This window comes from Pezoporus occidentalis, unplaced genomic scaffold, assembly GCF_034315485.1.
Source record: "Pezoporus occidentalis ecotype Australia unplaced genomic scaffold, CSIRO_AGI_Poc_V1 ctg93, whole genome shotgun sequence".
NCBI lineage: Eukaryota > Metazoa > Chordata > Aves > Psittaciformes > Psittacidae > Pezoporus > Pezoporus occidentalis.
Genome location: NW_026916294.1, coordinates 4,010,312 through 4,033,493, shown reverse-complemented (window position 1 = coordinate 4,033,493; position 23,182 = coordinate 4,010,312). Strand labels below are relative to the sequence as shown.

Below are 23,182 nucleotides of genomic sequence, written 5' to 3'. Positions count from 1 at the left end.
TTGGGGTGGTGTCTCCACGTTCCAGGGCTAGGACACTGGCAGTATCATGTTGAATCAATGAGGGGGAAAAAGCCAAGTCACCTGGCAGATGTATTGCCAAATATTCCTTGTTGTCACGATTGGTGTATTTTGTTCTCAGCTCTTTAACAAATGCTATTATAAGTATGTTGTTTTAGTGGTACCTTCACTGCAGTGTATGGTTCCAGTGGCGCTTTGAATTTGTTACACCATTAACTGGTGAGTTGGCGAGGAACTCACTGTGTCTCAGTTGTAGATTCATATTTGCCTGTTGAAATGTAGAAATGCAGAAGGAAACTGGCTGTGGGAAGAGGAGTTCTGCTTTGCAGCAGAGCTATTTGTGACTCCCATTACAGTCAGGTCTTCAGTAAGATCTCATTTTACACTACTTTCAGGGAACAAGTAAAAAGGTTTGGCTCTGTGCACCCTTGAAAGTCTTTTAAAAACACTAAATAAGCAGTCCTGTATAGTTGTGACATGGCTGTTTTGAAGAACTCTTTCTATTATAAAAGCACTTTTGAACGTGGAGTGCTTACCTTGCTCTGTGCGCGCATTCTTGACAGATGAGTTGAGGGAACACGGGTTTATTAATCCAGACTGCTAACAATCTGGGACACAGAATAAGAAGATAAGGGAATGCCTTTTAAAGCCAAACTCTGTATTTGCTTTGTTCTCCAGGAAAAGGAGGGGAGCAGGAAGGAGGTGGCAAAGCTGACAAGAGCCTAAATGACTTTGCTGCAGAATATGCCAAGTCTAACAGGAGCACTTGCAAAGGCTGTGAACAGAAAATAGAAAAGGTAAAAAGACTTTTCTTCTCCATCTCTTGTCTTTTCTCCCACCATTTCCAATTCAAAGAGTGACTTTTGTAATTGCTTCCTGTCTCTCCTGCATATGGAAAGCACTCGCAGAGCTGCATTTCTGTGTCTGAGGAGCAGCTGTATCCTACACAGCTGACAGTAAAGGCATCCCTCAGGCGCTGTAGCCTGGCTTCAAACCTGCTCGTGCTTCCTTTCACTTGGGTCTTAGAGCAGACTGGAACACTGCTCACCAGCATTTCTGTGGCAAGAGAGCTGCTGCTGACTGCAGCTTTTCCTGCTTGTTGCAGCACTGCAAAGATGTTGGCCTCCTCCTTAGCCAGACCAGCTCTGTTTGTGTGCAGCATATCCATACTAACTCCAGGAAAGCAGACAAAAGCAGTCATGCAGCCCTGTAGCTGATACGTGTCTTGGTGCTCTACTTTTAAAGACAGTTGGCAAAATGAAGTTGTGAGCCTTGAATAGACCAGTTGGGTAGAGTTGGTAAGGACCAAACAGCAGTGCTGGTATGCTTGTATCTGCAGACACATTGCTGACTTGTGTAGATGTTTCCTTGTTGGAGCATAAAGTATGGCAGTCTAAAAGCACCCAATACAACTACTCATGGGGCATCTGAAAAGTAATTTGCAGGAAGATGGGGTGAGATTGTATCGGTACTGGTGCTTGAGAGGTAGGGACATAATGTTTCAGAGGTGCCTGCATGGGGTTTGATCATGTGAGTTTTGCTTGGTCAAGCTCACTGGGAGTTGGAGTAAAGACTACAGGGTTACCTCTTTTCAGTGCTTTTTGAACAGAAAACTGTCTAAAAAGCTGTGTGTTCAACCTACAAAGGGTATTGAAGCAGGCAGAGGAACTGCGGTGAAAGGGCTTGAGCCAAAAGTCGCAGGCCTTGATAGAGGAACTTGCTATTTTACGGGTGTTTAGGAAGTATCATGTTGGGAACTTCTTAACACCCAGCTCCTTCCAGAATGGCCTAACAATTGTTCTTGTGTTGCTTTAACCTCCATCAGGGCCAGATCCGGATTTCCAAGAAGATGGTGCATCCTGAAAAGCCGCAGTTGGGAATGATCGATAACTGGTACCACCCAGACTGCTTTGTGAGCCGCCGAGCCGAGCTGGGCTTCCTCCCAGTGTATGGGGCCACCCAGCTCCTGGGCTTCAGCATCCTGAAAGCTGAAGATAAAGAAACTCTGAAGAAGCAGCTCCCAGCTACCAAGAGTGAAGGGTATGTGGGCAGTGTAAGGGATTGCATTGTGCGGAGGAGCCATTGATTGCCTTCAGATACATCCATGACGAATGTTTTGTTACACCGTTATTTCTGTTAGGATATTGGTCACAGGAGGATTCGGTCCTTCCTGTGACCTTAGGCAGATGACAACAGACAAATTCCCCATCCCTGGGAGCGTGCAGTCCTCTTGCCTTCTGTGATTGCCTTGAGAAAATGCACAGACCAGCAGCTGTGACTTGGAAAGCTGATGTAGGGCTTTCAACCATAAAATAATGCATGCTTGATACAAATGGATACTGGGCTCTGTGCCTCCCTGTGTGATGCTGTTATCAGTGATGGTTTCTCTGCTCTAATCACTTGTTTGAGAATTGATTTGACAGCTCTTATCTATGAGCTGCTGATCTGTGACAGGCACTGAATCTGATAATGGTGTTTACTGACCAAGTGATGCTTACACTTGGATGCTTTTGTTTGCTGGATCTTTTGTGGTATGCCTGAAATTTCTTTGGCTTACACTGAAATTCTTACTGGAGGTTCTTGACAGGACTTGTACTGACAGAGAAGCGCTTCCAGGTGACTTGCTAGCTTTGGTCAATTCTTCTCTGTTAATGAACGCTTTTGTTACTTGTTTTTGAAGTGACATTGCCTGGAGTCATGATTCATAACATAAGCCAGTGTTGCATTGGGGAAGGAATGTTAGGTGGTTTTTGGGTCCTACAAATAGGAAAGACATTGTCATTGTAAAACATTGGGTTTCTCCATGCACCTTGTAGACTGAATTCAGCTTTACATGAAACGGTCCAGTGAGACTGATGTTGGGTTCCGAGAAGCCATAACCACATCAAATCTGTGCAGTGTTCGTCAGCATTGATCCTCCAGATGTGTGCCAGATGGTCGTGGTGTGCTGTTCAGAGCCTTGTGTGTATCAGTTCCATCCTCAGCTGTAGGTAACAGGGCAGAGTGCACATCGACTGATCTATGTGTTGTTAAGAGGCTGCAGCTTCCACCCTTCATTCTTGGTTGGCAAACAGTTGCTCCAGAACACTCAGCAGTGGTGCGGGTGCTGTGGGGAGGGTCCTGCAGTGCTGCAGGAGCTGGTCAGGTTCTATAATTCAGCCTCATGAGACTGAGACAAGCTGTCTGCATCCGCCTGGCAGCCTGCTGCTGTCTTTTCATACAGCCATTTTACCTCTGGGTCTGTTGCAGCATCTAAGTCCAAGTACAGGGTTTTAATGCACTTGCAGCTTTTCGAGCAGTCCTTTGCTTTTTGTGCCAAGGTGCGTGTTCTGCTTTGTCCTAGAACAGTGTGTGAGTTTCATAGGGTTATTCGTAGTTTTTTCCCATGTGTTCAGCAAAGCTCTAGGGATTTGACTGTGCATGTGTTTCTCTTCTCCGCCCTGACTCTCCCTTTTCTGGGCCACTTCTGGGATGCCCTGCAGAATGCGAGGCACAGCATGGTTTGCCAAGTCACTGTGTAAATAAAAGCCTAGAATTGCAATGGAAGAAAGCTCAGCGTGGTGATGTAGGGTGATTGAACCAGGACCTAAAGCCAGAAAAGCAGCAGGACGTCTCATCTTTCCTGCTTTCTAAGCACTGCACGAACAAGCCCCTCAACCGTGAAGGTGCTGGCTGGCTCCTACACTCCACTACTTTGCTGTTTGGGCTGTGTGCTTTAGCCAAGGGTGTTAAGGGTCAATTGGAAAAACAGTTGTCTGTTAAAAAACTGAGAGTGTAAATAGAATGAGTGGAGAGGGGTGGTGTGCCTCCTACCTGGCGAGTGCCTGCCAAGAAAGCACAGCAGTTCTGGAGCAGATGAAACACCCCAGAAGACTGAATGAGATGCAGTTACCTCAGATAAGTAATCTTATGCATTCAGTCAGATGACAGAAATGATGTTAAGGGATCTGTTGCAGGTGAGATGCTCAAAGTGATCTTTAAAGATGTTTCTGATTGTGCTGCATCCAGATTATATCGTGACTCGGGTGTCTCTGCGATTCAGGTGTGACACATGCAGGTTTGTGTGCTGCTTCTGCATGTCTAGCTGGTACTCTTGAGTACCAGCTTTGGGACTGCCCTGTCTGTAAGGGTGGCAGTGTGACGTGCCTATTGCAGATGGGAGAAGTGAGGTGAGGGCAAAATGGGAAGGTTTCCTGCAAGGATCCTGGCTCCTTTCCTTGGTCATCTGTAGGTGAGACATGCTGACCTTCCCCTGGACTATGGGCTGTTGTGCCTGAGCACCAGCACTTTCAAGCTTGAGGAAGGAGGATCTTGTGTCCTTGGCAGTAGCTTCTCTGTGGAAAGAGTGCCTGTTTACTGACGTAGGGAGTGAAGTAGCAGCTTGCAGGCTCCGTTTGACTGTGCTTCTTCAGTAGCATGTGGCATTACAGCCCCTTCCTGTATTTTCTGCCTCTTTTGTTTGGGTGGGATTAGTGCCCCAGACAGGAGCAGTGTCATTCTGGAGATACGTCATGCAGCATCCGATTAACTGCAGGGGTTTCCTGAGGCAGAGGGTGAGTACTCACCAGCAATCTGGCTGTGCATTACAAGGAGGGGAGTTCTTGTTCCTCCCTGTGTTGGCTGCTTGCTTTATCCAGGGTCATTGTAACTGTCCTTTCGAGCCATCATTTTCATTGCAGGGAGATGAACATGATGTTAAGGAAGGGCCAGGCTAGAGCGGGATAGTTCCCTTTCCTCTTCATCTTCTCAGAAGCTGGAATAAATCTTGTAGTTGTGTATCCTCCATGAAGGTTTTGTTGGCTGGTAAGTACCAAGCAAGCTGTTGGGCCGTACCTGTTGAATGTGGGAATACTGTCCCTTCCCCAGCCAGAGAAAGGGTGTACACAGTAGTGCCCAGCTCCTGGGTTTGGTCCCAAGGACAGAAGATAAAATGGTGTGTGTCAGTGAGTGTGTGTTTTGTAGATTGTTCTAAAATGTGCTGATATGGGGGAAGTTCATCTTCATTTGAGGTGAATTCAGCTTTGCCATTCCCTTCTCCAGGCTGTATAAATTGATTAGTGTTTGCTTTAAGCCTTGGGCACAGCCAGGGACAAAAGAGAAGGTTTTATGCCTCTGTGCAAGCAGGATGATCCCTCCTGCTCTGCAGTTTGTTCAAGTGGCTGGAACAGGTACAGTAATCCCTGTGTCCGGGAGAGCGACCCGCTGTCCCCTTGACTCCAAGGGAAAGCTGCCAGAAGTGCAAGTCCCTGCAGGAATTTGGCTGCATTCCCTGGGGCCCCTGTGCAGAATGATCGCCTTCCAGAGGCTGGTGTGCTGGCTCTCCTCCTTCTGGAGAGCAGGAGACAAGTTCCAGCACGGGAGTGAGCGCTGGCAGCCTGCCGAGGGAGAGGCACCGCAGATGCACAGCAGTTGGGCACCCACCCCAAGTACTCAGGTTATTATTCGTGGCTTGGGAAGGTGCAGCAGAGCACTTTGCATTCAGGCTGATGTGTTCTTCCCACATTGTGTTGTGTACCCACGACTCTAAAAATGTAGAAGTCATTGCCCTTGTGGCAGGGCTCAGTGATGCTCTGGTCTTGCCCTTATAGGGGCTGCAGCTGGGGAGCAGAGTGGATTTGCTTGGCATGGATGCTTTTGAAGACATGGCTGTGTGTGTGCTGTATCCAGTCCTGCGATGCTGGTTCCTGCTTGAGAACACAAGCAATTGTTGGTAGCATACTGTGACTGTTGTGTCCTCTGAGTGCGCCTTAATGTGATGGGTAGGTGGTGACCACCGCAGATAAAATGAGAACTTATCCCAGTCTTAGGGCCAGGACACTTACTAGAACGTACAGGTCTCTCAGGCATGAGTGTCTGGGAGAAGAGGACCTTTTGACATCCTCCTGCAGCTTTATAGCTAGTAAACTGTCATACAGGGTTAGTGCTAACTAGAAAGTGAAGTGTTTAAAACTGTAAGCAGAGAGCAATTGAGAATGTCAACTTTATGGCTTAACCATCAGCCACAGCTTATAAAGTTAAGACGGATGCTTTCTTGAGAGGAAACCTGGCTGATGTTTCATAACAACAGCAGCTCTGTTGAAATGAAGTGTGAGGTCCAAGCCATGTTCATGCTCTGCCTCCAGTGACAGGTCCGTCCTGCCTCGGATGGGGCAAAACTTCCCATTATCCTCTCCTGAGGGGGGAACACGCTGATATGGTTTGATATTGATGTATCTTGAATCCAGGCAGACCAAGGGGATGACCTGACTCTGGAAATGTAAATGATCTTCCTCTGAGGTCCCTTGTCATTCTGAAGTCTGCCAAAGCCCCCCAGTTTTCATTTGGCTTCCTCTTCTTTCCAGTCTATGTTGAGCAGCGTTTTCTCTTCTCCCTGAACAGCTCTAGAGCCCCAGCTAGTAAATGAGTTTCCTCAGACGCAACTGCACAGTAGTACATCGTGAAACTGCTCTCAGCCTGGCAGTGCTTCACAAGGAGAAACTTCCTGACCTGACTTCATTACAGCCTGAAGAGGACCTAGCAGAGAAATACCTGGTCTCCCAGTGTGCTGTCTTATTAAAGTTGTAATGGTTGCTGTCCTTCATTGCAATAGGGATTGTCTAAACTGAAAAATCAAGCTGTTGATTCAGCTGAAAGACACTGTAGTCTTTCAACCCGTATCACTACACCTCATATTTGGAGAGCTGTGATCTTTAGGCATGCCTTTGGTGTAACTGATACAGGTGTAGATGAATACACCTGAAAATGTTGCAGTATTCCATGTGCTCTACAGTTACCCCATGGAAAAGCTCCTGAAGCGTACCTGACCTGGCTGAGGCAGCTCGTGTTGCAGAGCCAAGTACAAGTCTGCAGTCTAGCACTGAGGAATTTGAGAAATGAGTTTGCCTGCCAAAACAGAGCATATTCAAGCCTCTGCAAATAGCAGCAATCGGAACACTGAGCTCTGATAATTACTGGACAGGCGTTTAAGTAACTTCCTCTCGTGTGTGTTGTTTTGTTTTTCCCTGTTAGAAAGAGAAAAGGAGAAGAGGTAGATGGGAATGTGACTACAAAAAAGAAACAGAAAAAAGAAAAAGAGAAAGAATCAAAGCAGGAAAAACAGCTGAAGGTGAGTTTTAGCTGATCCCATCCTCAAAACTGCTTCATTAGAAGAGCGCGGTGTCAGGCACTAGCTGAAGAGCTGTGGCACCTAGACAGGGGCTCTGCCGTGTGCCCAGTTACAGCACAGCCAGCCCTTGTGTTCTGGCGCAGGAGGTGCCCTGTCACTAGGGCTTTGCTGAAGGGATTCACCCTGCTGCTTTCTCCTGAGACACAGGAAGTTGTCCAGGACTTGTGCTTATTGGATTTGGATAGATCAGGTTAAGTGCCTTCTCTCTCAGGGAGGCTGATTCTGTGGTCCTTCCTGTATCATCTGGTGGTGGTGGCTGAAGCTCTGAGCCCAAGCACTGTTGCAGAAGAGGTTAGATGCCCTTAAATAGCTCATTGTAAACAGAGGTAGCGTGCTGAACGAGATTGATGAACAAGATTAATGAGAAACCGCATCTTTTTCACCCTCTGGGGAGCTGCGCTCAGTCCTTAGGTACGAAATGTGACAGATCACAGCTTCTTACTGTTCACTTTATAGAATAACGTGGGAAGAATTCCCAATAGAACATCTGGAATTTTGTATATTGAAAGCTTGGCTTTTTTTTTTTTCCAAGAAAAAAATGAACAAGCTGCTTTTACTGCAGTTGAAATCTTAATGGAGCTGTAGAAAAATGGTGTGTGCCTGTGAACAAAAGTTTTCTTCTCCGTTGTGTGGCAATACCTGAGTTAGCATCAGAATTTAGCTGAGCCATTATCAAGGTTGCGCTGCTGCAGTGCAGATGTTTAGGACAGATGAAGGCAATTTGTGGGTCAGGGTTAACTTTGGGTTCACTTTTCTTTACAGCACTTTATCAAGCATGGTCATTAACACTGAAAATTAAACCATTTAACACAGTCAAACAGTTATTCCAGGGTAGACTGCGTTTTTGACTGTACAAATAACATGCGGAAAGTATCTGAGATATTTTGGGATGCTGCTTTGCTGCCCAGCCCTTCCACCTTTTGTAGAAAGGCCCCAGAGAATGTGCAGGTTCCTCTGCCCTGCTGCAGGTTCCTCTTATGCTTAGGTGGCTTAAAAGAAGAGAAGTGCTGATCAGCATTTCTGGGTTTTGTTTTAATGCAGTGCTCAAATGCAGCTGCATCCCCGCTGTTGTCAGTGTCAACCAGTTCGATGAGGTTTGCTGAGGCTGTTGAGAGCTTGCTAAGGGTAAAGTGTGATAGAAAAATGGATTCCACTCTGCCTAAAAGATGGCTAGCTGTCTTAGTATCACTTGTGTGGAATAGAGGGACAAAGATTACTCTCTGGCTTGTCTTCACATGTACGTGATGGAGAAGCCTTGATTTATACAGAATCCCATAGGGATATCCTTCTGCATGTAATCTTGAGATAGTATTTGCTGAAGCTGCAGTGTGCTCATGTATTCATAGTGAAATCTGAAGCATGTGGCTTTAAAAACCTATTTAGTTTTTTGGGTAAAATAAGTGACTCTCCCTACTGGGAGAGCTACTGGTTCCTGGTGCTCTTCATCTCACAGTCTGTGTTTAAGATACCCTGGCCTTGCTAAAACCTTGTCCACATACTGCAGTTTCAGGAGTGTTCTTAGAAAGCAGTCGATTGCACGTAGCTAAGCTGCTGGATTTTGTCAACAGGAGCAGACAGAGCTGATCTGGGGCATCAAGGATGAGCTGAGGAAGGTCTGCTCCACGAACGACCTCAAAGAGCTGCTGATCGCCAACAAGCAGGAAGTTCCTTCAGGGGAGAATGCCGTGAGTTGGGGTTTGAATCGGTGAAGCTGACCCAAACCAGTGTTGCTGCAAGGTCCACAAGCCTGAAGCCCGTTCCTAATGTAACGATACAGAAAGCCCAGGCGTTTTGTCCCAGGACGCTGATGATCTTGCTGTTACTATTGCTTGTGAAGGGCTGTGTGGTTGTGTGTGATGCTGAATTCAGCACCTTCATCTCAGTGATGTGCCTCTATTCTGGTCCATGTTAGGGGTTTTTTGCTGGCTCTTCAAGTGCAGGTTACTTATGGCACTTCATGTTGCCTCCCTCAACTGCTAAGTTATGCAAAAAGACACAAAACCTGCACAAATTCCTTCCTGGTATCTTTTCTAAAACCAGTCAGTTTGTGTAACTTGTGAAAGTGCTCTCTCTTTTGGAGCCACACATCACTTGAAGTATTTGTATTTATTAAGACTCTTGGTAAGGAGCGTGGGCTGGGATGTGGGAAGTGTCTAGACTCAGAATGGCCAAGAAATCCTCTCTAGGCAGGAAAAGCAGGACTTGTCTGAGCCTACATTCCCACCTACCTACTCATGCGCTCAGATGCAGTAGCTCGCCTCCTCCTTGGCTGCTCTGGCACAGCTTCCTTGAATGTTGAATCTGAATAGGAGGGGTCTGAGCAGATACTTTGTGACCTGGGAAACTTCACATCATAAAATCAATTGGTGCTGGTAAGAGTCTTGGTTTATGTGCATTGTGCATGTGGCAAGCACTGGAGACATCTGTGTCTGTGTGCTAGCAGCCTGACAGTTACTTTTCTGTATATCCCAGTGTAATGTAGTACATGGGCTTCCAGCCTCCTTCTGCCCTGACCTGTTTTGTATTCTTTGTTGCTTTAGATTTTGGACCGAGTAGCAGATGGGATGGCATTTGGAGCTCTGCTTCCCTGCGAGGAGTGCAAGGGGCAGTTTGTGTTCAAGAGTGACGCATATTACTGTTCAGGGGATATCACTGCCTGGACTAAGTGTGTTGCTAAAACGCAGACTCCCAACAGGAAAGACTGGGTAATCCCAAAGGTGGGTGTTTACTCCAGATTTGATGATCTGAAGCATGTTTCTTAACTGATGCTACCCCTCGTAAGGAGATCAATAAGCAGCAGTCAGTGTTGGATGCTGGAGAGCAGTGTGGCAGTCCTGTAACAGCTACACCCCTCCAGGGGCAGGCAGCTAATGCATAGCTAAATCATATTTTTCTGAGTAACACTAAATTGAAAGAAACGTTGCTGATTTGATTTGAAACCCATCATTTACCCTCTTACTTCAGTCAGTACAGTGGGTATTTGCCTACCAGTATGAATGTCTCAGAAATACTTTCCAAGACCTGCAGTAAATGCCAACATCTGGCCAGTCCTCAACTTAACCCTTAAATCTTATGATAGTATTTGTTGGTTTTAAGCCCTACTTATGCTTCCATCCCACAGGAGTTTCGGGAAATTCCTTACCTGAAGAAGTTCAAGTGTAAGAAGCAGGACAGGGTGTTTCCTCCAGACGCTGCCCCTGCAAACTCGGTGCCTCCTCCCTCTGCATCTGCTCCTTTGTCAGAGACTGTGTCTGCACCCAGAGGTGAGCAGCTGCCTGGGCATGGGTCAGTGGCATTCAGCATGGTGTGTAATGCCATTCCCAGCCTGACCAGGCATGCTGTTCTCCTGCCCTCAGGCAGGCAGAGCTCTTCTGGTAAATGAAGAACAGCAGAGCAGGGTCTCACCTGCTTTATCTTCATCAGGCAGGTAGACCCTGATATGGTGGGTTGCCTGGGGACATGGGCTTGAGGTGCTGGTTGTTTTCTAACAGCTCATTTGGGTATTTGGTGGTGGTGAGCAAATTACATGCTTGAAATGGATCAGAAACTTAAAGGCTGGTGTTGCCAAATGTGTCCCAGGGAAGACCTGCTGTGAAATGCCTTCTTGCTTGGTTTCTTGAGGAGCACCCAGGGACCTCCATAACACCACATGTTCCACATCGTATGAGGTTTTAAGGGCAAAAGGTTTTTCGGGTTTGTTTTTTAAATCCTCCACTGGGATTTGGCCTTGCCAGTCACTGGCTCCTGTTATGCAAAACAGGAATGCCTTCTCCAGCCCACAAAAACCTGGACTCCAGAAATTCCCTGTAGGCTGTTGGAATGAGTTGCATGCTTTGATGATGTAGCCTCTCCACTACAACCTATACTGACTTCTTTCTTATTCAGCCTTGATAGCCTTGGCCACAGTTTTGAGAGCAGGGGAGTATTGTTCCTTGGTGAGAAGGGTGGGAATAATTCTGCACAGCTCATTTTAGCCACATAATGTTATTTTAGTGATGAAAATGACATGACCCAGGTCTTGGCTCTGATTCCAGTGTGCCCTAAAACTAAACTCAAAACATTGACCAGAATTAAAACCAGGTTACTTTGTTTGCTAGCAACCTAACTAATCTGAGCTGGAGGAAGAAGAGGAAACAAAACTCTCAGTTGGTCAACCAGAGTTAATAGCATTTATTTTTAGTAGTGCAGATGTACTCTACTTGCCATGTCCTGGACCCAGCTGCATTGCAAAGTGTTAACACGATGACATGATGGCGCCTCAGATGGCTAGCAGTTTGCTCCTGACTTGTTATGGAGTTTGCATGGTACAACCTTGTACTGTCTGTAAGATCAAGACTCGAACATGCTGCAGTGTAGGAACACTGTTGCTTGAGAGACAGTTCTCTCTCTTTAGCCCCTCAAAAACTGATTTCCTTTTGAAGAAGCAGGAGCTTTCACCTTGCAGCGAGCTTCTTCCATGCTGTCCAGGCATCAAAAGAAGAGGGAAGCAGAGGACAGTCTGGTAGCACAGAGCTGAAGCAGACATTTAAAACAAACAAAAACTTGTCAGGCAAATAATGTGCCTACATATGCCTCTTCCCTGTCTTCCACCCTTCTGTTTGTTGGTGGGTGCTGAGCTGTGGTGAAGGGGACCTGCTTGGACCCTTGCGTCCCTGCCAGCTGGGCTGACAGTGCTCAGTGTGGGGATGCTGACCCTTTGTGCTTGTTCCTTGTCCAGGGAGCTCTGTGCCTGTTGCTAACACGCTGTGTTATTTCTGAACCCTAGACAAACCACTGACCAACATGAAGATCCTGGTTCTTGGAAAGCTGTCAAAGAACAAGGAGGAGGTGAAGAGCATTGTGGAGGACCTGGGGGGAAAGATGACGACCACAGCTAACAAGGCCACGCTGTGCATCAGCACACAGAGTGAGCAGCCATGCCGTGGTTACTGGTAGCACTGGTAACGGAGCTGAGAGGATTACGGAACACATGTGTCCTCAGAGCTGTATGGGGATCAGTGTTTGGATTATGGGAGTGGTTTGTGTGCACACATGCCCTAGTGTGCTTGGAAGAGTAAAGACAGATGTGTGCTGTTTGCTTTTACTTACCTAGCGAGTTACCCTGCAGGTTGTGCCGACAGGCTCTGTTGGGTCTGCAGCAGCTCAGGTCTGTATGCAGGCCACCCTTGTTGGGATGACTGGTGCTGGGAGCTGTGTCCATGGTTGCCTTGGAGAAGCTGCAGAGCTTACTTACAGCTGCAGTTTGGAGACAATGGGGATTTTGCTCTACATGGTGAATCCAAAATGTGGTGGAATTGTGTTTCCACTAGTGTTACAGGGTTAAAGTTTGAAACCCCACTGATGTACTGATGGGTTTTTTCCCTCTGTTTCCCACCCTGCCCCTGCAGAGGATGTGGAGAAAATGAGCAAGAAGATGGAAGAGGTGAAGGAGGCCAAAGTCCGTGTGGTCTCAGAGGGGTTTCTTCAGGATGTGAAATCCTCCAGCAAGGACTTTCAGGAGCTCGTTTCTCTCCATGCGCTTTCACCTTGGGGTGCAGAGGTGAAAATGGAGCACGAGGAAATGGCTGTGGATGGGAAGTGCAGCAAGCCCTCAAGCATGAAAAGTGCTGGGAAGGTCAAAGAGGAACAAGGTGATGAACAAAGCAGTTGTTTCTCCACAGGCCTGTTCAGTGCTGTGCATGCACAAAGCAAATCTGGGTATAGCCTATCCTTGCCCTTTCCTTGAGTTCTCTGCCCTTTTTCTCATAATGAGTTTAAATCATGAGACTTCAGGTGGGAGGTTACTGGGGTCCAGAGCAGTGACACTTTGTTCTACTTGGTTTAGAACATAACATGTTTTTAACAGAGGAGCAAAACTGTCCAACACCAATGGCACTCCTGACCAATGCCATAGTGAGCTTGCATTATTAATGCTGGATGGTGAACAGAACCATTGGATCTGCTTGCCTATTTTTGGAATCCCTTCTTCTCCGTGTCTTCCAAGTGTAGGTTTCTCTCATACAATTGGTATGTATCTCAGAGCAGTACCATCTCCATTGGGACTGAGCACCCCACATGCACCGTAAGGTTTTTGAAGTCCACCTAAACACAACCACAGATGTGACTTTTATCTGCTCTGCAGGTGAAAAAATGCTGTGGCCCATCCCTTGGGAAGCAGAAGGCCCACCCAGGAGGAAGGAGACAGAATGTGGGGAGATCCTGGTTTTCATTTAATTGGCGGGGTGGGGGCTGTGAATTAGCTGCTAAAGCCAGGTAAAAAATGCCATTGGAGTCATTGTGCTCATGTACTGGGAACCCAATTTAAAGTCTCCTTAGGGTGATAATTATGCAAATGGAGGATTTAAATGCTGATTCCAGTGAAAAAAACTCTCTTTCTCTGCAGGACCTAGCAAGTCTGAAAAGAAAATGAAGCTAACAGTTAAGGGTGGAGCAGCAGTAGATCCCGATTCTGGTGAGTGATAACAGTGGCTGCTCCTGCACTGCACACAGTCTTCAGGATGTGTGTTTCTGTGGGAGGATAAGGGTTCCGTACAAACAAAGTGATTTTTTGAAGACATGGGGTTTTTTGCTGTGGAAGGACTCTTTGTTAGGGACTGTAGTGATAGGACAAGGGGTAACGGGTTCAAACTTAAACAGGGGGAGTTTAGATTGGATATAAGGAGGAAATTCTTTCCTGTTAGGGTGGTGAGGCACTGGAACGGGTTGCCCAGGGAGGTTGTGAATGCTCCATCCCTGGTGGTGTTCAAGACCAGGTTGGACGGAGCCTTGGGTGATATGGTTTAGTGTGAGGTGTCCCTGCCCATAGCAGGGGGGTTGGAACTGTATCTTAAGGTCCTTTCCAACCCTAAGTATTCTATGATTCTATATGGTTTGGCATCCAGAGGTAGATATTCCAGAGCAGCTTTTAGAAGGACCACTTGCACTAAGGTGTGGACCTTGTTCAGCTTCAGGAGCATCTGTCAGTGGGGTGCATAAAGGTGCAGCTGGCAGAGATCATAGGTCTGGTGTGAGCATCTGCCCCTGGACTCTTCAGGGAGCAGCTGATGTTGTTCTCCAAACATACAGTGCATGGATGTTGTTCTAAGAATTCATGCTGCATCCAAGGCCAGCCTTTGTTTTTTCAGTTCATTTGCTAATGTGGCACCTGCAGAGCTGTACCTCTCTTGAGAATTCCTTCATCCGGTCACGCAGTGTTAAATATAGATGTTAGATGGTCCTTTATAAAAAGTTACTTTTCCCCATCAGTTAGGCTTGATATTCACTTCAGTGTATTTGAAAGTGTGTGCTCACCACTTACTAAAAAGAAAACATGCTTCAAGTAGTTCTGAATGAGCATGTGATCACCAATCTTATGGTGTTTCTCTTAAGAGTCACACTACTTCATGAAACACTTGGGTGAGCACGAGTGCAGGAGAAAGACCTAAAGTGGTAACTTCCTCTGTGTTCTGATTTATTTCTTTGTAGGTTTGGAGGATTCTGCTCATGTCTTTGAAAAAGGTGGAAAGATTTTTAGTGCAACCCTGGGCCTTGTAGATATTGTGAAAGGAACAAATTCCTATTACAAACTGCAGCTGCTGGAGGATGACAGAGAGAACAGGTGGGTTTAGTCTTATCTAGAAAGACTTTTGTTCACCTTTTTCCAGTAAGTACTGGATTTTGTCCTTGACCATGGCAGGGGTTTGGAACTGGATGATCTTTAACGTCCGTCCCAACCCAAACCATTCTAGGGTTCTATGAAAATGTGTTTGTGAGGAAGTACAGATAGGCATATTCATTAAAAAAATACACCACAAAAAACTCCCTCAAGCCACTAAAACCTACAAAACAACTAAAAACAAACTACCCATGGAGATGTCTGCACTCTGTGGAGACATTTCTTTGTGGTGTTGACAAAGCCAAAGTTTGGAGGTGAATAAGCTTGTAGAATTGCATGTGGTAGTGTTCATTCCTGCAACCTGTGACAAGGGTGGAGTTTCTTCACCTCCAAGGGTGGTGGAGTCAAGGGTGGCTGCCTTTGAAATACAGAAGCAGCACCAAGGTGGTGTCAGTAACACAAATACTTGAGTTACTTATGGGTTCTCTGAAAATCTGAGCTCTGGGACTTGAGGCTTAAAGATGCGTTGAGTTTGGTTTTCAAATATATGACCCTAATAGTCTGAAGATTGGTGTCTGTGAAACATTCAAGACTGAAGAGATAGTATTCTCTCTTTTCCTGCTGTGCACTCATTTATGCTCAGGGGCTGCAGGCCTGATGTGTTAACACTGGGCACTTCTTCACACCTGTTTTTGGATGTACGCTCTGTGTTGCTCTTCTGTAGTCGCTGATAGAGAAGGTCTTCCATGAACTCAGTGGTGTGAAATGGCTGATTTGCATGCATGGTTGTTGCAGGATCAGTTTCATTAGGACTGAGATTTGAAGCTAGAGGTACCCTATGTCTATGTTTATCTGGTGTTTCACTTCTCTAGATACTGGGTGTTCAGATCTTGGGGTCGTGTGGGCACTGTAATCGGGAGTAATAAGCTGGAGCAGATGCCATCAAAAGAAGATGCTGTTGAACACTTCCTGAATTTGTATGAAGAGAAAACTGGCAATTCTTGGCATTCAAAGAACTTCACTAAATATCCCAAGAAGTTCTACCCGCTGGAAATCGATTATGGACAGGTAACTGAAATGTCCCTGTACCCAGCGGAGCATTGCTGAGCTGCTTTGCTATGGCTGTTGTGTTCTGCACTACCTGTTGGGTCACACTTAACAAACCTGAGCAGTGAAGTGCAGGTGCAACTACTGCATCTTCTCTGCTACAGAAAAGGCTGTAGATCAATGAGTGTCATGCATTGAAATAGATACGTTGGGAAACTAAGTAGATTTCCATTGTCAAGTCTGAAGTCCCTTGAGTGCTCATTCCTGTTTGCTCTGTAGATTTAAGGATGTTAATTTGAACTTAATTCAGCAGCCATCTCACATACGTCCTGTCTGAAAACACTGTTTTCCTTTAGTTAAAATAGACACTTCTCATATGTCCTCTGTATCCAAAATCCATCCAAATGCTGAAGCAGCTCCTATGCAGAGTTCTGCTTAGTGCACTTAATGAGCAGGCTGAGAAAGAGGAGTTATTCCTTGCCAGTAAGATTTGGCTATTTAGACAACTAAGCTAAATAAGAATTCTGTTCCTTCTACCCACTGCAGTTTTGTGTGTTTATTTAAAGGCATACCCATAACTTAAACCAATTTCAGATTAAATAGTTGAATGCTGTTAATAGCATAAGAACTAGAGAATGTATTTCCAGCCATTGCGTTTTTCTATGGCCAAATTACTGGCTGTCATCTTTCAGTGTGAAGTACTTGATGCTTAGCTTTATTTCTGGAAATCTGACTGTTGCAATGGCAAAGTGGCTGTTACGCTGCAGTGTACAGTGGTATTCTGAAGCATCTGCAGATGTCTTATTGCTCTACCCGTGGAAGCATGTAGATGGTATTATGGCTAATTGATGATTCCTGTACTCATCTGTGACAGACTTTATCACAAAAACTCGGTGGAAGTAGTTATTACATCTCTATTTTGTCATGAAAGCAGCAAAGTAAACAGTCATTTTTTCATATCAAGGTCTCTATGCAGCAGAAAGCTTGCAGAAAAGGTAATTAACGCCCTTGCTTGAGGTGAAGCAGAGATGCACAGAAAGTTCCTATTCCCTTAATTCTACTTGTGTTTTACACCTCTTGAAATAACATGTGCCAAATTACTGAATAGGTGGATTTTTAAACCCACTTTGTTCCAAAATGTCAGAGCAATGTCCCACGCTCCCATGAACTTCAGGCTAGTCATAGTATGCATACGCTCAATTGGTTTTGTTACCATGGCAGCCAGCCTGTTACTTTTATCCTTTGTGATTTTGCTAATTCTGGCACTGTTTTTACCTTCCAGGATGAAGAAGCTGTCAGGAAACTGACAGTAGGTGCTGGGACAAAATCAAAACTGGCTAAGCCAATCCAAGACCTTATTAAGATGATCTTTGACGTGGAGAGCATGAAGAAAGCGATGGTGGAATTTGAGGTGGGTACACACATTCATGTGCCTTTACTTCCGACCATCAGACTTTCACAGCTGGAAGGAGGTTCTTTGCAATGCGTCATACTTCTCCAAAGCCAGTGTGAGTTTTAGATCAGCCTTAAAATAAGGGCAAGAGCATGACCAGAATTTGCCAGGCACTGGAAGCAATAACTTAGTTATTTTACACGCATAAAACAGGGGTGCATTCTTTGTTCTTCGGTGCAGAATGTCTGTATCGGTGTCTTCAGTTTAGCAATGCCTATGAGAAACTCATCTGCTGGTCCTGGGATCAGCAGTCATTCTATGTGGTTGGAGGTTTTGTTTGTTTGTTCCTTGGGTGATGGTTGTTTTGGGGCTGTTTCCTGGGTTTTGCTGGGTTTTTCCTCCCAGTGACACGTACATTGTGACCACTGTTCAGTGAATGCCCTTAAGACTGTTAAGGTACTAACAGATAACCAGTTTGCTCATGACGTGAGGCCTGATGCACTTCTCTTTTTGTGAGTGGTGGACCATATTTTGAGGTGGAAGGGCAGTACTACCACTAATTTAGGTAGCAAATGAGCATGCAGCTCAGACTTGAGAAGAGCTGCCAGATGATACATGCACTGATGAAGTGCCTTTACAAAGTCCAGATCCTGTTCTGAACAGGGCCAGTTTCAGGTTTCCTTTATTGTTGTGTTTCTCGTTTGTTCTAATAATACCCTATTTTCATCTGTTCCTTCTTCCACACTCCTTGATGTGTGCTTCTAACAAGCTTTCAGAGAGTCAGTCACCTGGTAGCATTATCTGTCTCTCCTTGCATAGAAAGTGTTTTACTGGTTTTTGGAGATCCTGCAGTTTGTGTTAATGCAGCCATTCAAGCTGGGTTAATTCTAAATAACAAATTCCAGTTTTCTTCAGCCAGCTTAGATATCCTGCCCTAAGACTTCATATTTAAGCAGCGGTTTGCCCTCTGTATCAGTATTTGGTGTATCTACTTTTCAGAACAGGCTTTGCTCCATTTTGTGTAGCTTATATTCAAGCTTTCAGATGGCTTGCCCAAAATTTTGTAGTCCCTTGGGTTAATTGTGTATCTTCAGTGGGTTTTTTACATCAAAGTCTTCTGAAATATTAATAATTCCTTGTAGCTGGAACTGGCTGAAGACTCTGAACTGATCATCATCTTATGTAACTTGGTTTTGTAGAACTCTGTTGATACTGTCTTAATTCACACCATCTGCAGATCTATAGCAGACCTGGGAGTCCAGATGGGCCTGTCTTCCCATTAGATTTATCTTCCTGTGCTGCTGCTGCTGCCAAACAGCTGGTTTCTGTTAGAGGAAATAATGGTTTTCCTGGTTAGAGGTTTCTGTGCATCCTCTGGAAATGGCTACTTGGTTCCTTTAATCAGCCTGGTCTCAACTAGTTCATTCCATCCAGGCACTCCCACTCTCCCAAAACTGTAGCAAACTCTTAAGTCTTTCCCTTAAACAACACTAGATTTATCTGATGCATTTCTCTTCCTGCATCTAATACAGTTTTCAAGAGTTTTACCTCCCCGAGCATACAGGAGTTTATTGCAATTCTCTGTCTTTGCCTTACATCAAATGGCCAGAGGGCTGAGTCTGTTTCAGTGCTGTGCCTGGGTGGAAGGCAAACATCTCCCTAGTCTCTCCCTGACATATTGGTGCGCACATCTGTGATGTGGAGCTAATTCCTCATGTTGCCCTCAGTGCATCTGGCAGTAATTGCAGTGCTGCTATTTTAGACCCAGCCCTTTGGCTGCTGTGTTCTTTTGATGCCTCTAATGATAAAGCTTTGGATGCAGTTTAGCTTTATTTCAGAGGCTGGCTCTGTTCACCTCCCATGAGTCAAAGGAGACACAAGCTCTAACCCTCTAGCTGTTTGTGGGGTCTGTAGGAGATGTACTTCTCCTAAATCACATTTTTGGGGGATGCATTAGTTTATAGGTGTTAGTGTCTATGTGTTAGTTTATATGTTTATATGACTTAACAGCTAGTATAGGTGTCTGCAGCTATTTGCACATCCCAGTTAAATGGCCCATTTCACTTTGACTTGTCAGCTAATAAATGGATGTATGGCACTCAACATGAAAGAATTTGCCCCAAAAGTTTGGGAGCTACAAGTCTATTGCAGGTTGGTTTTCATTAGGTTTTTAATCTCAGCTTCATGTGTCTTGTGTGCCCAAAACGTGGTCAGTTTTGAAGTGTCTCCTCTCTTGCAGTCCATCTTGTTTTTTCTTGGTATCTGGCTTTATGTATGCTTAGCAGCTAAAGTTCTAAGCCCAGTACAGTGTGGAAATCTCCATGCAAAATCACTTCAGGGTTTTCACAGCAGGCTGTGTTACTTGGAAGAGCCTTCTGAGTTCAGCCTGAAGAGGAGATTTGCTGGGTTTCCTAGCTCCACAGTGAATAAATAACGTGGAACTTACCTGGACAGTAAGCCATATACGTGGTTTCACAGGATCTTCTGTCCTTGAGCCGAATCTTAAACCTATCAAGTTAAGTAAAAGCTAGTTTGACCTGCAGGGTGGATGGTGACTCCTATCAAGAGTTCAGAGGGTGTATGTATGATCTTTGTAAAAGACTCCATTGGACTTGACTTTTGGCAAATGTTTGTGCATTCAGATGGTCCTTAACTATGCAGGGATTTAATACAAATCCAAAACTCTTCCAAGATCCATCAATACACAAACAAAAGCAACATGTAAATTAAATCAGTGGGTAAACGCAGGCAACCAAGACATCACTTTTAACTTAGTTGCTTTCTTTTTGGTTGCTTGTTTTCCATTAATGAATATGAAGCATCTTGCAACCTCTTTGCATTTGACCCTTGATAACTGTTGGGTAAAGGTTTTGTATCTTATGAGTAAGATTATGATTTTAGGAATAAGAATTACTTCATTCAGTTTGTTTCTTTGCCAGCCTGAACCATATGGTTATTGAAATGATTGAGGAATGCATCTGACACCAGGTTAATATTAAACTTCAAAACAGAAGCTTGGTATGCTATTTTTGTGTTGCTCTAGCATGTATGCTCAGTTTCCTATTGCAGTATTCCTTTGTATACAGGATATCTTCTCAGTATCATGCACTGTCCTTCTGACATAATCCCTGGATCCACAGAGATTAATACCAAGTCTGAAATGTTTCCATTCTTTGTGTGGTCAGTCCTACCAGGATGGAGAGATCAGCTCCCTAGAAACCAGAGAGGGAATTCTGTAGTTTCAATGTAATGAAATCCTGGTTTAATCATTTAAATCTTCATCAGATTGACCTGCAGAAGATGCCATTGGGAAAACTGAGCAAGAGGCAGATCCAGAGTGCATACTCCATCCTCAATGAGGTTCAGCAGGTGAGCATGAAAGAGATGTTAGAGCAGAGAGGGAACTCAGAAGTTGTTCTGGGCTCAGTGTGGGGTGAATGCTGAGCTGTGTGTATAAAGATCTGTGCTCTCTCTAGCTGGAGAAGAGGATGTGGCTTCCGTGGGTAGCCAGTCAGTTCCCTTCACTGTTGTACGAGTTTGGGCAGTACTTGTATCTTTCACACCTTTGTAGCACGAACTTCAGGCTGAGCCAGACATAGATGGCAATTAAGCAAATGGAGCTGGTGTTTCCACCCCAGAGAAGTCTGTTAGAGGATGAGAATAAAGCTTAAATTGGCACAGGAAAGGGTCTGCTTTGATGACATTTACTGTATTTACACATCATGATCTGGACAATTCCAAGAATTACTACATGGTATTGCCTGTGCTGCTTGTAAAAGTGTACCAGCAAGTCCCATTTTTTTTGTCATGGGCTCCCTGGCAAAGCAGAGGTACAGGAAGTTTTACTTCAGTTGTTAGAGTAGATCAGAATCTTACCAAGGACATGCACCACTTCCATATCCAGAAGCCTTTATTTTGCCTTCCAGAAAGATAATCCCCACTAGATTTCTCTCATACCAGAAGTTCTGTGTATTTCAGTGCAAGTGCTGTGACTTACTGCATGCAAAACAAACAGAATTGCTCTTCTTGGTCCTGTGAGAGTTTCAGCATTAGCACTATATGTATTGCTGTTTCTGTGTTAGTCCTCAAGTATCTTGTGTGTCTATTGCTATGGAGACTTGTCTTACTCTTTGGTGCTTGTTGTCTTGTCTAGGCAGTTTCTGACAGTGGTTCAGAATCCCAGATCCTGGACCTCTCCAACCGCTTCTATACTCTGATTCCTCATGACTTTGGGATGAAGAAACCACCTCTCCTAAACAACCTGGAATACATTCAGGTATCGACTGGAAACAGTATGTTGTGTGCAGGGAACAGGTCTGATACCAGGCATCCAACAGAGAGAATGTGTGAGGCTTTAAGTCTTACTTTAATGTCATGAGGTTAAGCTTGTTTTTCTTCAGAATACTGTTTTGTTTATGTGCATGTATGTGTGTACACAAACAATTATATGTCTGAAGTATTGGAAGATAAGTTATATGTTACGGCTTAAATATGTGTATGTGTGTGTGTGTTGTAATATATTTTAAGTATATATATATATATGTTAAAAAAGGTAGGGTTGTTGTGTTGTTAGAGAGCAGTGCATGACCAGTGATTCACATAGACTTTAATAGGGGGGTATTCCAGAGGTACCTGGGAGAAGGATTTGGGGGTGTTGGTTGATGAGAAAATGAACATGAGCTGGCTTCAGTGTGCGCTCGCAGCCCAGAAAGCAACCGTATCCTGGGCTGCATCAAAAGGAGCATGACAGCAGGTCGAAGGAGGTGATCCTGCCCCTCTACTCTGCTCTTGTGAGACCTCACCTGGAGTATTGTGTGCAGTTCTGGTGTCCTCAACATAAAAAGGCCATGGAACTGTTGGAACAAGTCCAGAGGAGGCCACAAGGATGATCAGGGGACTGGAGCACCTCCTGTATGAAGACAGGCTGAGAAAGTTGGGGCTGTTCAGCCTGGAGAAGAGAAGGCTGCGTGGAGACCTCAGAGCAGCTTCCAGTATCTGAAGGGGGCCTATAGGGATGCTGGGGTGGGACTCTTCATTAGGGACTGGAGTGACAGGACAAGGGGTAACGGGTTAAAACTTAAACAGGGGAAGTTTAGATTGGATATAAGGAGGAAGTTCATTTCTGTTAGGGTGGTGAGGCACGGGAATGGGCTGCCCAGGGAAGCTGTGAATGTTCCATCCCTGGCAGTGTTCAAGACAAGACCAGGTTGGACAGAGCCTTGGGTGAGATGGTTTAGTGTGAGGTGTCCCTGCCCATGGCAGGGGGGTTGGAACTGTATGATCTTAAGGTCCTTTCCAACCCTAACTATTCTGTGATTCTTCTCTGAACATGTCAAAGGCACAAGTAAAATAACCTCTTGAAATTATCCAGGCCAAAGTGCAGATGTTGGACAACTTGCTTGATATTGAGGTCGCTTACAGCCTTCTCAGAGGTGGAAATGAAGATGGAGATAAAGACCCAATTGACATCAACTATGAAAAACTTCGAACTGATATTAAGGTAAAGGAAATGAAATGAGTGACTGACTACAAGCTGATATCCTGTTAGTTTGGAGTATAGCAAATCATACCAACTGTAAGTGGACAGATGTATTGGCATAATTTCAATGAAGGACAGCTGTGGTGGTTAAGGGACTAGAGCATGTGTTGTACAAGAGATACTGAGAGAGCTGGAGCTTTTTAACCTGGAGAAGAGAAGGTTTGAGGGATATCTTCTTAATGTTTATGAATGTCTGGTTGGGGAAGGGAGTAAAGAAGACAGAGGCAGACTCTTTTCAGTGGTTTCCAGTGACAGGAGGCAAAGGGCACAATTTGAAATACAGGAAACTGCATTTAAACAAAAGAAAAGCTTCTGTTGTTGATAGTGTTTGGTTCGGATTTTCTTCTCTGACCACTCACAGTAAACAGACACTGGAAAAGGTTGCCTAGAAAGGCTGTGGAGGCTCCATTCTTGGAGGTGTTGAAA

The 23,182-nt window shown here is 45.1% G+C and overlaps 1 protein-coding gene across 1 annotated transcript in view; it reads left to right on the top strand.

Moving 5' to 3' along the window:
- Positions 1-23,182, top strand: part of PARP1 (poly(ADP-ribose) polymerase 1) — a 32,097-nt gene that overhangs the window by 3,645 nt on the left and 5,270 nt on the right. Inside the window, exons 3-17 of the mRNA XM_062606013.1 lie at positions 697-815; positions 1,844-2,058; positions 7,027-7,123; positions 8,752-8,868; positions 9,724-9,900; positions 10,305-10,446; positions 11,949-12,089; positions 12,571-12,813; positions 13,566-13,634; positions 14,648-14,780; positions 15,650-15,845; positions 17,107-17,235; positions 20,503-20,586; positions 21,371-21,493; positions 22,589-22,717. Coding sequence (XP_062461997.1) covers positions 697-815; positions 1,844-2,058; positions 7,027-7,123; positions 8,752-8,868; positions 9,724-9,900; positions 10,305-10,446; positions 11,949-12,089; positions 12,571-12,813; positions 13,566-13,634; positions 14,648-14,780; positions 15,650-15,845; positions 17,107-17,235; positions 20,503-20,586; positions 21,371-21,493; positions 22,589-22,717 — 2,114 coding nt within the window. The remainder of the gene's footprint in view (positions 1-696; positions 816-1,843; positions 2,059-7,026; positions 7,124-8,751; positions 8,869-9,723; positions 9,901-10,304; positions 10,447-11,948; positions 12,090-12,570; positions 12,814-13,565; positions 13,635-14,647; positions 14,781-15,649; positions 15,846-17,106; positions 17,236-20,502; positions 20,587-21,370; positions 21,494-22,588; positions 22,718-23,182) is intronic.